Here is a 15,602-nt window from a genome sequence, read left to right as displayed (position 1 = left end):
AGCCAGCTAGAGGGTCTTAATGTATAGCAGAACAGAATACGCATTTTCTCACAAATCCCATTTGACAATTCCTGCCATTTTTTTCCCAATAGATGCATTAAGTGAGCAGGACATCAAACTGTACCCTGCTCGGGAATAGGAGTGAAAGACCCAGGGCGACTGCAAAACTGTACCAAAAATGGCAGAATAGGGAGTAACAGCTTTGTCATACCACAAGATGATCGTTAATGCCAGACAGAGCTAAAGTGTCGTCCAGAATTGCCAGATAGCAAGTTGAGTAAAGCTTCATCTATCTAAAGCACACGGTTAAATAAGCATTATCTAGCCTTTATGTGTCAATTGTTTATCAAATGACTGGCTAGATTGAAAGCTCACTTGAAAGCATTACTGGGTAAATGTTTGAAACAGCTAGGCAATACGAACCCCCAGTTGCACTGTCATGTCGGACTTCGGCGAAAGCCCTTGCCCACCATATTGTACATTGCCTCGCTTTGAAGGTTTGAAGGCAAAAAGTTGTTTCTTCAGCAAGTCGCGATCTCTTTCTCTCTCTCTCTCTGTTGTTTTGTCATCATTCAGCTTGTATAAAAACTTTACAACAGCCAATTCCTGGTTCAATGCTATAAAACTAAACCTGAGCTACCAAGTGCGCCACAGTGCTGGGCTCCATACAAATTCAAAGCCAGCTGGACATGCAACCACCATCGCACACATTGCCGTTTCTCGTTCCGCCTCACCAGAAAACGGTCACCGTGGCTTGGTTTAGAGCCATGTTACCGGTAGCGGCATCTGTCCTGCCCAAAAAGGGCATGCACAGAGCCCTCAAAAACGCAACACAACATGGGACACATCAGGGAACACAGGAGGCTACACTTTATTAACAAGCAGCAGAGCTGGCCGTCTAGATGATGATTTCGAGGTCCCCGATCTCCTCTTCCGAGGGCAGCTCGATCTTGCTGGGGTCCACCAGGTTGGGATCGACCAGTGGCAGGCCCAACTTCTCCCGCCTTCCTAGCTCCAGGTAGGCTTCTCGGGTGATCCAGTCCATCTCGCTGCAAATGCGACGGTTTGCCAACTTTCAAGCCAACTCCGGTGAAGCAAGGAAAAACTTAACGCCCTTAGTGAAGTCGTGATACAAAAACGTTTCATGCAGGGCATCTCGTAAAAGTCCAAAATGTTCATCCAAAGTAAGGTTTTGCTAGTTGGTTCGTAAGTGTGATGTGTTGGTGAGAATAAAAACAAAGTGTGATCGGAACTGGACTTCAGTGTTTTTAATTAAAAAGCAGTGTTGGGCGAGCTGGTCCCTACTGAAAACGCATACTGGAAAAAAAAAAAAAAAAAAAAACTGGAATAAGAGAGGTATTTATATGAGACAAAATCCCTAATAAATTCAGTTGCAAATAAGCACTTGTCACGTCGTCCTTCCTTTGTCGTCTTTTTTTTTTTACGGAATCAGACTATTGATTTTTACGAAATTGGACTATTGATAAACGGACGTATTTTGGACTAAATTCCCTCTTTGGTTCAGCAGTAACCTGAAACCTGTCCGCCAAAAAGCAGTCCATCAATATGAAGGTCCTGCTACCAACAGCGAAAGGGGAAATGTGACTTGCCGCTACTCCGTCCAGCCAGCGGTATTTTTGATTGGTGGCTGCAAAACTAAACATCAATGGGCACAATCCGACAGCTTACACATCAGAAAGATTTCAAAAAGCTAAGTGATCCCAACCGATTTCCCAGAGCTGTTTGCCTTCAATGACACCATCCCATGACATTGCTTGCAATGCAAGATGGTGGCAGTTTGCACCCGACTGCTAATGACATGAACTTCGTAAGGTGCCCACACGCAGCCACAACTCCTTCACACTGGCTTAAACAAGAAGAAAATTACAAAGACTGACACGAAAAGGGGAAAAAAAATGCAGAAGAGGAAGACGTAAACCTGAACTTCATAGATGACGAAAAAATTTGTGCTTGATACTGAAAATAAAAACAGTTGCAGAGGAACCCCAAGCATATGCTTACGAGATCACAGTATGAACGATTTTCTTTCGGCTATGTTTTTGACAAGCCTACCGCCAATGTCAACGCTAAGCCTGCAACTTCAACAATGGACTCGCCGAAGCTACTTATTGCAGAATCACACTATCCATGATGCAGCGACAATAGAGGTGTTTTCTTTTACCTGAACAAGTGCAGACAAGTACAGTGTTGTGCAGACCAGTGCAGAAGGCTGCTGGTACTGTATATTTTATAGGGAGGAGAAAAAAAGAAAAAAAAAAACTGCTATGCTTGCACTAATGCAGCCACCACAAGTAAAAAAAAAAAGCTCTACTGTCTTTACAGAAGCTGACGGCCACATGAGAATGCAAGCAGGATTTCTGATGCATGTGCTCTGTAATGCATCACAGCCAATAGGAGTAGAGAAGTGTTCCTTGGTGTTTTATGTAGTCACTGTTTTGCACACACTAAGGAATGCATTGCAACCAATGGTAATTAAAGGCCAACCGCAACCACATTTTCGGCCCCTTAAATGCACTGTTTTCTGGTAGTATTGCTTTAAAAAGTGCTACGTGCAAAACATGGAGGCCCAGATATGTGTCGCTGCATCGTAAATGATGACCAAAAATTCTCTTTTCTAAACCGAAACTGGGGAAAAAAATGGGCGGTCATTACGGCCTGCCGGAAGTGACGTATCAGTCAGGAATCGACTCAAGCCTGTAAGTCGAGGCTGTCAAATGTGGCCCCCTTTTTTTTCTTTTTTTTCCCTAATCAGTGAGCGAAATGTCTTTAACAGCAGCTAGTATTATATTTATTTTTTGACGAAGTTGTTTGAACTGAACAGATTTCGTGCAGTGCACCGCGTGCTGTACTTGTTCGCGCCCTGACCGGCCGTGACAACAGAATATCGCATCACGTCGGTCGTACTCATGATCTTGAAGAGCCAACCAGCCGCGATCAAGCAGTGCGCCGCACAGCTAGCTGCCGTACCCGTTCGCGCCCTGACTGAATCGTCTCATGTCGGCCATTCTCGCTTATTGTGCACTCGTACAGCCGGCCGGCCGCAAGCTTGCAGTGAGCCGCACAGCTGCTGTACTCGTTCACGCGCCCGTTGCACCAACTGGCCGCGCCAGGAGCATATCGTTTTGCATAGGCCGCACTCGCATCTGGCATGCTCGCAGAGTCGACCGAGAGCCTGCTGCGGCTGTCGCAACCACAAAACCAGCCATTGTGCAACGGCTGTATCCGCTCGCCATTGCCTCGCATCGACCGGTAGCCAGCCCCAGCACTCTTCGATTTGCTCCGTTTGCCTCGGCAACCGAAAGCTTCTTCAGCTCCTTGCACATCGGAAACGTGTGAAAGCAATTATTCATACAACAGGCACGAATTACGTTGCTCACTCGCGTGAGGCCGCACTCAAAGGGGCCACCAAGGAGAGACGATGGCATCCGGAAGTTCGCCGCAGTGGCGACCAGTTCCGCTCGGTGCTGTATCGGCTGGAGTGGCGTGTTTTCAAACGATTCTAATAAAAGCACTGCACACGTGTGCAGTTTAAAATTAGGTTACAAGAGGCTTTAGTGGTGTATACCACACATTAATGCAGAATTTGGGGCAGGTAAATTTTCGTTGCAGTTGGCCTTTAAGTGTGCACCATGGTTTTGTGCACCAAGCATCCACTATCGTGTGGACTCTGGACGCTTAACACTTTCACGTAGAAACCCTTCCACCTCTTTAGTTAGCAAGTGCCCCTATACCCAGGGGTGAGACAGCTGAATCAAGTTTGGGAGCAGTTTTTGGAGCAGCGAAATCTCGATTTTGGAGCAGAAGAACCTTGGTTTGGAGCAGTTAACGGCATTTATTATGTCACCTTAGGTGCCCAATATATCAAATTTTTGGCAACTCGAAGGGGAAACAGCACTTTTTAATCGGTTTTGAACGTACATAACACTTAAACAGCCTCTGAATAAAGTTTTTCTACCACAGTATCACGAGGTGCCAAATGCACTACCTTTTTACCAACCATTTTTAAATTCTTAGGCTCTATGTATAGACAGCATGGAGTTCCGTTGAAAATACCGAATTGAAAAACTAAGCAATCGTAAGGCATTTTTATTATCCTGGGAATGCCGAAATTATTATTTCTGTAATCCCAGACTCGGCTTTAAGCACAGGTGTAGAGCCACGGAAAAAGTTGCTCAAAGCGAGGTGAGTCGTCGCACCCTACCAGCTTTCCCATTTCAAACATTGTAAGGTGCACGTTCACTACGATCGATCGCAAGTTTAGTAACGTTGATGTTTAGCCATCTCGGTTTTGGCATTAAATTCTGAAGTGTCAACCGTCCCATTCCTGCCGTTCGCAAGCTCGCTGTCAAAGGCAGCACTAACTCCGCGTTTTAAAACAACGCAATGAGTCCGAAATTTTACTTCAAGAGCCAACCGTGCCTCACACGAAACGTGGCGAATTCGCGGGCACCGCGTTTTTTCATGAACTCCACCTTTCGAGTGGCGCAACTTCCCGTAACAGATCAAACAACTAAATGTAAACCTAGCCACCCCCATAACCAAAAGCACAGTAGAAATCTGCGAAGAGCGGTCTGCCTGAACTAGAGTGAACTTGTCTGAACTACGAGCAACTGCTTCGCCCGCTGGCCATGTTTTCCGATCTTCACCATACCAAGAAGGTCGTTCCTGAGATACGGCGCTCAGAAAATTGCCGTTTTGTCATTACCTTAAACAAGTTTTTTCGCCTCAGGAAACGTTAGCATTTTTAGACAGGACTTTGCAATGATTTTCGATGGGAAAGCTTTAAAACATACAGAATATAACATGTGAAACCCGACATTGTGACTTCCGAAAAAACTATTTCGGGGACCATTTCATGCGGGGGTTTTATTGAATGATCAATCAATTTTTACAAACAGCATCACCTTGGGGGTAATCCCCACTGAAACTGATTGGAGCGTTAAAATCGTTGGCTCTCAGACTGTTTTGGAGCAGTTTGGCGCAATTTTACCAATTTTCAAGCTTTTGGAGCAGCCTGGCGCAGAAAAACAAATTTGTATCAAATCTGCGCAATATGCGCAGCTGTCTCACCCCTGTATATATGGTCCCGGGTAAAATGAAAAATGGGAGTTTAATGGCGTATCAGTGCTGGGAGAGAATATAGTAGGCTGCGATGCAAAGCACACAAAAGCAGGGCCGAACGTGTCTCGCTCCTCAACCTTGTCTTCTTTCATGTGCCACTCGTAGGCATCGTGGCGCATACCCGAAGGGTGATAGCAACAGGGAAAACGCGTTGCCACAACCGCAGCACTGTGGCAATATGTACACGACTCGCTCACTTGGTGTCGGGGCTGTACATAAGCAGGAACGTAACGCCGCACACGGCCACTGTGATGCTCATGAACATGATCATGTGGTGCGCATCCCGGTCCTCGTGGTAGTCCTCCTCCGAGTAGCCGTAGCTCATCCAATACTGCAACCAGAAGGGAGTACCTACTTAAGCGGCAACACGTGGCAAATGTGTCACTTCTGCACTTGGGGACGTGAATGGCACTAAAGCTATGAGAGAACACTGAGTGAGAACATGTGCAGCGGGGGGCTTCTATACTCCCAAATCTAAATTCAAGACGGCGACGAGAAAGTTTAATCCTCAAAAATCGGGGACGACACAGCCGCACGCTTCACAGTTGCTCTCTTGGCATTAGGGTAAACAGTTTGGTACGCAGGTCCTTACAAACAGGGGTAAATTCATGGCACATAACATTTGTTGCCATTTTCAAGACGGTGACACAAGAATTCAATTTTGTAAGTGGGAGGAGACGCTTGTACAGGTCGATGTACTTGCACGGCGCTAGCGTAAGCATTTTTGGTACGTGGGTTCTCCCAAACGAGGGAAACTGCAGCTGTCCCGTGAGCACACGGCGTGCACCATTTTGGTTAGGCGAGGGCACGGGTCAAGCAATGTTGTGCACGGGTTGGTCCTTCAACCTGGCTACTCTAAGAGGTCGCATCAAACGCCTCATATTAGGCTGTAAAAGTGTGAACGGTAAAGACATAGTCAAGTACAAAGGTTGCCACCGTTTCGACACTGCTTGTCGCGCTATACCTTCTTTCTGTCCCAACTACGTTACTTGAAGTTTTGAGCGAGTATCCGCTCTGAGCAACCTAAACCGGTGCTATCGAATTTCGGCGCTCGATACGGTATTGTCAACACTTCAAAAAGCGGATTGCGCAGTTTATGCAGAGCAAAATAAATGCACGCAGAACTCCACAAGCGCTATTTTTTCCCGTTTAAGTTCACATATTGTGCGTCTGCCAATCCACATCCCTGCTCGGTGTACAAGGACTACTGCGGAACTTTTTTTTTTTAACAGGTTTGGAACCTGTTGATTCGTAATGTAATCAGATACCTTAATCGCTTCCTGTTCATCCAAACAATGCTGTAGGCAAAGTCACTTAAAGAAAGCGCGAGGCAGAGAGTACTTGGGTGTCACAAATGACCTTACGTACCCGTGGCTTGGTGTCGGCGAAGTCAGCCGCTGTCACCGGCGGCTTACCGACGGCGTCCGGTACCGTTTGTGCCGGCACTTCCTTGTTCTTTTTTGTCGTCGATATAGACGCACAAGCCAAACGGCTGGTTCTGTGAAGGTTTACCAGCCTCGCTAGCGGGTTTCGCCTCAAGAGGAGAGCCATGTTTGTGGTGCCTAGGACCGCACTTTCGTTACAAAAGCACACATGTATAAAACTGATTATGAGCTGTCTTAAAAATATAAATCTTAATATTGTACATAACTTAAGATGTGAGTGAATGTACTTTATTTGTTTTTTCTACTTATCATTGAAAGCTGGCCAACGACTGCGGTTCTGTCATGTTTTGTTGCAAAATGGCGGCGAGCTGTCGTAGTCGTCTGCTACATTATTTTTAGCCGCAGCCAATTTGACGTTTACCGGGAAATTCGCCGCCTCCACTGGAAGCTCAGTGCGGCGAAAGACAAGTCGTAAGTGATTTTGACCTTACGCCACCGATTTTCACTCATTTCTTTTTTCAACCTCTAGTTTTTTTATCGTCCATGTGCGCTCTTGACAGTTGCTCCTTGTCGAAAGAAAGGAAACCGCGCATTGGTAAACCGCGACACTTCTGTCGAGGTAAGCATCCTGTCATCGCAAATTTCGGAGACTTGTTACCGCACTGTATGTGCAGACCTCGTTCCCGAAATTTTTATTGCCCGCGGAGTACTCGTGGAGTACTTGCGAGCTGAGTGCCAACTGTACACTCGCGAACTGCACCTACGCCGTCGCCGATGTCAAGTTATTCATCCGGTGGTTAGCCCTTTGTTTGTGTCGCGAAGCTACGCCTCTCGAGCGCATTGTTTACGCGTGACTCACGTCAATTGTGTACGCTTGAGTAGCGTGCGATTCCGGGCACTCTTCCAGCGCTGTACGGCCTAGCGCGGCGACGGAAATGCGTACGCCTACACTTGGATCACCGATCAAATTGCGTAAGCGTGCGCCGATCGACTGTCTTATGCCGTGGTTTTTTTTAGACGATTCGCGGGTGTTGTTCGTTTCCGCGTACTCTAATCAGTAGGGTAAAGTCTGAGAACCTGTTTTGAGAAGTATAACTGCTTCGTGCAGCTTTGCTATTCGTTGTCCAAGTCTCGTTTGCATTACCCCTCATCTGTCGTTAGCAGTTTTTTGTGCGTAAGATTTTAGTCAATCCTCTTGTTCTTGTTATTTGCAGCGAACTTTGCACTCATATTTCAGACTCAAGGGTCGCGCCCTCTCAAACATATACGAGGAAGGCCCGAGCTATTCTGGACTCAGTATAGCGAACTAATCGGTTGCGCGAAGGAAACTGAATAGTACGGTATTAGAAAAGTGCGTATTGCGTTAGATGTTAACGAAACCGCTACCTTTCAAATACAAACCGCAGAAATGTACCAACTTTAATTCGTGTTGCCTCTCTCTGAACAGCATTTAGGATTTGGTCCTTTGCTGTGCTTAATGCGGAAACCTTAATACAAAAGAAAAATTTCGAAACCCTACTGAGAATGCAGCCCAGTTAATGCGAGCCGTTTAATACGCTTAAAACCAGAGTCACAAGGGCAAAGGGTAGGTGCTTAAGTGCCTTGTTATCGCTTAGTCAAAGGCAGCAAAACCAAGGCTGAACAACCCACTGCCCTTAAATTTTGCTTTGACTTGCTGGGCTGTTGCCCAGTCAATCCTGTTGTGTGGCACCATTTTCTGCAAAACCCATTGTCATTGAAATGGCTGGTTATAATTGACACAGTAACGTCGTAAACATCATTGCTCATTGCTGTAATCGTCATTGTCGACCTGGAATTGGCCAATGAGGTTAACGTACTCGTTCATGGCAAAACGTGTTGGATTTCGAATTTAAGATATGCTTCTTTTCTCTTTTGTTACAGCATTATCGTTAGCACAGACTTTGCACGAAAACTCAGCAGTGTTTTTATTCCTAAAGAGCACTGTTGCACATACCTTCAGAAGGTTTGGGTAAGAGGCTAAATGGGCACTTTTAAATTGTCCTCTAATGTTTTGCACTGGCTACAAGTGCCAAACTGGCCCTTCTTAAGTATCTCCTAAAAACACATCTGCTGAAAACAGTTTCAAGCATCAACTGGACGGTCTGATTGATTGTGAGGCCTGAACGCGCCGACACTGCACAGGCGATAAGGTGCGCCGTAGTGGAGGGCTCTGGATTAATTTTGGCCCCTTGGTGATCTTTAACGTGCCCCGATATGTGGAACACACGAGCGTTTTCATTTTTCGCCACCATCAGAAAAGCGGACGATTCTTCGACGGCATATCTTTTCAACACAGTACAAGCTTGTGCTGTGGCACGTACTAACAGTGTTTCACTGTATCTGGAGAGGCTATCTGTCATGGCATCTATGTTTGCCAAACCAGTTGTCCCTTAGCAGTACTGCATGAAATCCCAGATGGAGCAGCCCAGAGGACGGTCCCCTTAGGAGCCCCAAAGAAGTGCTGTGCCGCCATGCTGCTCTCAGCGAGCAGCGTCAATGGCACGGAGGCTCCTCCCGGCGCTGCTACAAATCTCACCAGCCACGAGACTGCGGTGCTGGAGGCAACTGCCGGGGGCTGGGATTCAACGAGCCTGGCCTATGTCTTTGTCCCGTTGAGTCTCGTCATCTGCTTGGGCCTGGCCACAGCTCTTGTAAGTCCACCGCCACTATCACCAGCAGCATGATTAACGTACACCACTGCAAGGTGAAGACCATGGGCTCCCTGCTTCTCCAATCCTGTTCCTTTATCTTATCTTTCCAGCCTGTCTCTTGCCTCTCAATGTGCTACTTGGAGTAATCCACCTGCTTTTGATTTTTCACATCACATCTCCTGTGCACTTGCACCTCTTTTTTTCAATGTGTAACTCTGCCCACTCCCACTTACTGCTAGTGACCATCTTGGGGCCATAGGCATGCATAGAGCAACGCTGTTAGCTTTACTGAAGGACAGAGGGGCTTTGTTCACTTTGGTGCTGCAATTAACGTTGCTCTGCTTACGCAGTGCTTTCTCGTGGTGCGCTAATAGCCTGTGCAAACTGCCCTTCGTAAGCGAAGTGTGGAGTACATCCTTACAGCTTTGAGTCGGGAAACAGAGGGCAATTTCTGCGTGAAACGCCCAGTGTTTATTTTCAGGTTGTTCACTTTAGAAATGAGATTGTAGGTGCTCTGTCGAAAGGGAGTCTTTTTATAGGCATCATCGATGGCTTCACTACACTTCAAGCTAGTAGTGACTGACAACAGCCCTAGGCCAGGGTGAGAAACCTGTGGCACTCAACTAGTATTAAGAAAAAAAATGTAAAACAGCCTATTGGTGTAGTAATGTTTTCATCTCCAGTTTGCATAGAACACTATTTCTTGCTAAATTCAGAACGTACTGTATGTACAGCACAGCTTCGTGTGTTCAATTCTGAAGATAACACAAAATTTGCTTGGGTAAGGCATAAATTATACGAAAGCGAACGTGGCAGGGCCAAAATCCAGACTGAAATTGGCGACACTTTATGATCATTCTGTATTAGTAGTGTTCGAATTACCATCATTGTATGTTTTCCTTGTATTAGAGCAAGTGTTTTCTTTAATTTTGTTTTGATTTGGGGATGGAAGCAGTAGTGGTGCTCCTCACAAGAAAACAACGGAAAATTTTTCTAAGCCGTAAAGAGTGTGCTTCTGCTTTTTAATATAGGTACTATGCAATCTAAAAAGGTCTCTGAAATTCCCTCTTCTTTCTCTTGCAGGTTGTTTTCCTCGTTAGAAAGAGCAGGTGTGTATGACATTACATTGTACTCTCCCAGTATCGTGTGGCTTCACCACGCATCTGGCCTGGCATGCTTAATTAAAGGGGCCATGTAGACAAAACACAAGTTTGGTTCATTCGAAAGATTGCCTCGTTAGAATCATACTGACACCACTTTTAATGCACACTTCGCTCAAACAAGCTATATAATTAGGAGGAAAAAAGGAAATGGCCATGCGACCCGCTAGCTCATGGTTTCTCAAAGTGGGTTCCGCGGAACCTTGGGGTTCCGCTGGCCCCTCCTCAGGGTTCCGCGAGCCACTGATAAATTTTCCCTGGTTCCGCAGTCGCAAAGTCTTATACGGTGAACTTGAGGTGCGATCGATCTAAGGAACCTCCATTACTCACGCCCGAGTGTCAGTAAGCACATCTCGGCGCATAACAGAAACGCGTGAGCTGCGCAATAAATCTCGCCAGCAGCTTATTTGTAGCCAGCCAGTCTCCGAAAAGGGGCCACGTGGTTAAACTATTGCACTTGAATCTCGGTCTTATATTACCTCCATGCGCATTTCTCCTGTTTGGAGATAGGTGCCGCTAGCGTACGCATTCGCGTAAAGTCGACGGAAAAAAAAAACGATACACTTGCTTGCTTTTGAATTTATTGCACGTTAATGTAGCATGAACGGAAGGAAAAATGGCGGGAGGGGGGAGAGGGGTTCCTTGGCAATTAACGGAACTTAGCAGGGTTCCCTGGGACCAACATGCTTGAGAACCCCTGCGCTAGCTCATTTCCCGCAACAGAAGCTATGACGTCATATGTGTCTGCTCTTCGATTGGCTGAGACTGCCGAAAACAAACGTAAATTTGGTGGGGCTTATATAAGCTTGCCAAATGAGGTATTTTTGCTGAAATGTAATGCATATTCATTGTACAGGACTAAAAATTGTGGGGTAAACAATGAAAGTTACGAAAATGCACGTAAATACAAGAGAACTGATGCGCACTGCTGTTGGTACTGGACGCACTATGCTTGTTTTAGGTTTCACAGCAGTCCGCTGCCTTGGCGCACTACACTGGCCGATTGGTGTAAGCGACGCTGTCTTTTGTGACCCTGTTTGTTGAGGATACCCCATGATTCATGAAATGGTTACTTTCTACCGAAGCAAAAACAGTCAAACAAAGACACGGCGGCCAACAATCCATGCCTGACTGTATTAGCGCCATCTGTGAGGACTGACGGCAAGCAAGGCTGCAGAGCCTAATGACGCGCTGGAAGTTAGTTTGAATACCCGCCCTCATGACTTCATGGCCGACATTATGAAAACACACGATTCGGCGGCAGAATCAAAATTTTAACCTAAAGTGATTCATCAGTGAATACGTCATCGTTTGCTGCGGGACAAGTGCTGGGGCACTACAAAACACAGAATCTTCGAATAAAACTAGTATTTTGTCTGCATGGCCCCTTTAAGTGGCAAAATTCTGACGTGTTCTTGATTGTATTGCGCAAGAGTACGAGTGCAGTGACAATAGGGCAAGCTGTAAGGTGAAGGTGCAAGAAGCTTGTAACAAATCCAAGAATCGGTCACACGCTAAAGTCTTATGGTATAATTGAATGTAACCCATGTGTTTGGTGGCAACCAACTGAAAAATTTAGCTCCAGTAGGACTATGAAGGAGCTGTAAAGACATGTTGCTCAAATAGACACGGCTTTTGCTATATAGCAGCCGAGTGCAAAACTGGGAACATGTCAGAAGGGTTTTGCGAATGCTACGTTTTGTAGGTAGTTCCGTTTTCGCTGTGAGCAAGCCACTGATTGGCATGAAAAGTGTTCTTTCCATTGAGGGATGTTGCGAGGCCACTTGATTAGTGGGCCCGTACCGTAGCCCTAGCTGCTCCATCCCACAGGCTGGACAGACTGCGGCACCACCTGATGCCCTTCTACAGCTTCGATCCCCAGGATGAGGGTGAAGACTGGGAGGCCGAGCTGCTCGAAGAGGGCCTCACGCACAGGCCCAACCCCGCAAACAAGGTGAACTTTTGACGGGGCACAAAAAGCGCTCCAAGTTTAATTCTTACAGCCGCCATCCTTTTGCTGCCACCTGTGCTCCTCTTTCCACTTGGTGGCACTGCTCTGTGCCTCCACTTGCTTTTCCGGCATGCATGCCTCACATAATAGGAGAGTAGGTTTAACCCGAAGCACCCGCCCCCTTACCTGAGTCTCGCCCCACCAACCCCGCCCTAACGAGAGGTGGAGGATCTTGCTGACCAGCCCCACCCTGGAAGGTCAGCTACGGCTGGTCACCAGGGGCCAGGCGGCGAGAGCAGCATGTGGATTCCCGTGAAGAGGGAACCACCTCCGTCTGTTGTGTAGTTCGCAATGAACGCCTCTTAAATAAAGTTTATTCCTCCTCCGCCTCCCTAATCTGTAATGGACCCTGAAAGCTACTTTTCTGCGCAGCCCAGATGACTAATGGTTGCGTTCACCTCACACTCCGCATGCAGTAGCGCAAACACTTGAATTTTGACAGGGAGGGGGAACCTAATACCACTGGTGACTGAATTTTAACACTACTCTTCGGAGACCAGAAAATAACTCGTATATTCAAGCAACGAACTGAAACCATAAACTTTAAAACTAGGATCCTGAGAAGTTCTTTTAAGGAGTTGGCCAATTGGTGAAGCGTTTCTGGGCGCTTGGGAAGTCCAGAAAGGAAAGCATCCTTAATGGCTAATATGAGAGACAGCCAGCCGCGTTATGTGTCCCTGTCACAGTAATTCAAATTTCATTATGGGGGTGTTGGCTGTTAGTGATGCAGGTAGCATGAGCTTGTAGAGTGCTATGTCCAAAACTAACTTCTCGACAGGGAAGAACAATTTTGGCCAACTATACCAAAGCCGCGTCGGGCTCGGGACGCGGCCTTTTATTGACGTCCGCTGTGCAGGAAACACCAGTTGTTCTGTACGGTGCCAGTCGGCCTACAAAAATGTCCCCCTCTCTACAGGGCACATACCAATAGGTGATTGGCCAAGAATTTATCCTGTGCCAGGGGAGGAGGCATTGATTAAGAAAGTGGACTCCCCTCAGGTCTTGCTAGCATGGGAGGTTGGCGGGAAAAAAAGTAGTCTTTCCAGGTCTCTACTGATGCATGGGATTGACCGCGAATGGGAAAAACCTGCATGCCATGTGGAGCAAATTTCACCAATCAATCAGCCTATAATTTCACTAAATTATCAGTGCCTCTGTGCAGTTGCTGCTCAAATTTTGCTGCCCGTTATCATCATCATTTAATTACCCTGAAAGGCCCTGTCTGGGGCATTACATAAGGGGGGGGGGGGGGGGGGCAGAAACGTGAGCTTCCGATGGTCGTGATAAAACAAGGGGAAAACACAGGGGCAATATCAAAGCCCCGTAAACACGACAACAGCAAGAACAATAAGACTACATAAACATCACATCAGCAATAACAGGAGGATTGCACAAATGGGGGGAAGCGAAAAACACGAAAGCGTATACATGTTCGGAGAAACAAAAGAAAAAAACAAGACAGGAGGAAAAACAAATGGAACACCAAAGAGAAAGATCGGGCAACATGTAAAGCAGGGAAGCCGTTTGGGGGGAGAAACAAGAAGGGACTCATCCCAGCAGCCGTTTGACTGCATGGGGTAACAATGGCTTAAGAAAAATAAAACGAGGTAACAATGGGGTAACAATGGCTTAAGAAAAACTGTCAACTCTTGCGATTGTCGTTCACACTTTCATCCTTTTTTTTTTCTTTTGCAGAATCAAGAATTTCACGAGCCTCCCAAGCTCGCCTTCCGGTCGGTCCTGTAACGGTCTCACTCACTGACTGCACTATCGTCCAGAAGGTCACACATACGGACCTCAGAAGACCTACAATGTGTACATTACTGCCTCCACCCCAAACCACGTCCATGTGTGCCTATGTGCTCGTATAATCGTGATCCATTCCCGCTATTTATTTACACAACACTATTGCCAATCTCTCGTTGTACATGCAGCCTGTAATACTCTAGTCTATTTACGCATTTTTTGTTCATGTTGTTGCATCGCGATAATCGTTTCGTTATTGGCGGCGGCCGCCCGCATTATTTTTAATATTTTGTTTTTTCGGAGAATAGTAGTCTGTAGGTGACATTTTTCGAGAACAAACACTTTGTGCGAGCTGTAATACTCATGAGTAGCGTTTGACGGAATATCGGCACGAGTGCTGTAATTATCTAACCTAGAGGTTGTGAACGAGGAGATCCGAAAGCCTGGTGCTTGTTACCGGTTTGTTTACGAGGGGACCCTGGCTGGGTTCCCCTGACCGAATTGAAGGGACTGCGAATAAAAGCAGCTGATCAACATTATTGCGTCTGGTCCTGAATGAATATTGGGTGGCTTGGTTGTACGTTTCTCTGTTACCTCCTGCAAACGTGCCAGTGTGATTGATTGATTGATTGAAGGGTTTAACGTGCCGACGCAACGCAGGCGATGAGACGTGCCGTAGTGGAGGGCTCCGGATTAATTTTGACCACCTGGTGATCTTTAACGTGCGCCTAGATCTCGAACACGTGGGCGTTTCTGCTTTTCGCCTCCATCAGAAAAGCAGCCGCCGCAGCCGGGAATCGAACCCGCGACCTCGTGCTCAGCAGCGCAACGCCTTCGCCACTGAACCACCACGGTGGGTCCGTGCCAGAGTGAACATCATCGAAAAGTGCAAGCGATGTTTATTAATTAGGGTTGGTAATTAAGCTAGCATCACTTTTTACCAGTCAGAAAGTATTTCTGAATGTGACAGTGGTCACATTCCCGGGGGTATCATTAATGCGGTACTAATTACTTCAGTGTTTTTTCAGTAAATACGCACACACGCATTAGAGCTGAAAGTGGGGCTACAGAAGGTCAAAACACAGGTGCAAAATTGTTCCTAGGGGAGTAGGTGAAAATCATGGATGTTAAATGCCTATTAATAAAGTCGTCAGGGAGTGCCACTGATCGGACACCAGCATTCTCACTAGATGAGACAGACTTTAGGGCTAACCTATGGTTTCGTTTAACAAGACTTCATTCACTGGGCGTACATATCGTCAGTGTTGATGTAGGAGTGTAAGGCTGGCGCTGCTGGATGAACAAACTCATTTAGCACACCGGAACGATGTTGCACCATGCAGTAACACAACAAAGTACAGCTGATTTGGCAAGAGAAGTAAATGTAGGCGACTACAACCTGAGGATGTGCAGATACACTTAAAGGGGCCCTAAAGCATGCCTTGAACGTTGCTGAAAATGAATTCGCCTAGGCACGAAGTTAGGT

At 46.6% G+C, this 15,602-nt stretch overlaps 2 protein-coding genes across 4 annotated transcripts; one reads left to right on the top strand and one right to left on the bottom strand.

Moving 5' to 3' along the window:
• Positions 1-847: 847 nt before the first annotated feature.
• Np15.6 (NADH dehydrogenase [ubiquinone] 1 beta subcomplex subunit NP15.6) lies at positions 848-6,728 on the bottom strand. Its single transcript, XM_077690837.1, has 3 exons — positions 6,511-6,728; positions 5,340-5,473; positions 848-1,049 (listed from the first exon to the last, which is right to left on the bottom strand). Exons 1-3 carry the CDS (start codon positions 6,691-6,693, stop codon positions 899-901), a joined length of 468 nt encoding a protein of 155 aa, XP_077546963.1. The 5' UTR covers positions 6,694-6,728; the 3' UTR covers positions 848-898.
• Positions 6,729-6,854: 126 nt separating this feature from the next.
• On the top strand, positions 6,855-14,652 carry LOC144159386 (uncharacterized). Of its 3 annotated transcripts, none has more exons than XM_077690836.1 (5): positions 6,855-6,998; positions 8,964-9,199; positions 10,283-10,308; positions 12,190-12,313; positions 14,066-14,652. In XM_077690836.1, exons 2-5 carry the CDS (start codon positions 9,020-9,022, stop codon positions 14,114-14,116), a joined length of 381 nt encoding a protein of 126 aa, XP_077546962.1. In that variant the 5' UTR covers positions 6,855-6,998; positions 8,964-9,019; the 3' UTR covers positions 14,117-14,652. The 3 variants fall into 3 exon arrangements, with proteins under 3 accessions (XP_077546962.1, XP_077546960.1, XP_077546961.1); XM_077690834.1 differs by lacking the exon at positions 6,855-6,998 and adding an exon at positions 7,128-7,146; XM_077690835.1 differs by lacking the exon at positions 6,855-6,998 and adding an exon at positions 7,341-7,499.
• Positions 14,653-15,602: the final 950 nt, after the last annotated feature.

Source organism: Haemaphysalis longicornis, unplaced genomic scaffold, assembly GCF_048455015.1.
Source record: "Haemaphysalis longicornis isolate Haplotype H1 unplaced genomic scaffold, Haemaphysalis longicornis Haplotype H1 scaffold_10, whole genome shotgun sequence".
Classification (NCBI taxonomy): domain Eukaryota; kingdom Metazoa; phylum Arthropoda; class Arachnida; order Ixodida; family Ixodidae; genus Haemaphysalis; species Haemaphysalis longicornis.
The sequence above is the reverse complement of the archived record's forward strand: the minus strand, read 5'-3'. Positions and strand labels throughout refer to the sequence as shown.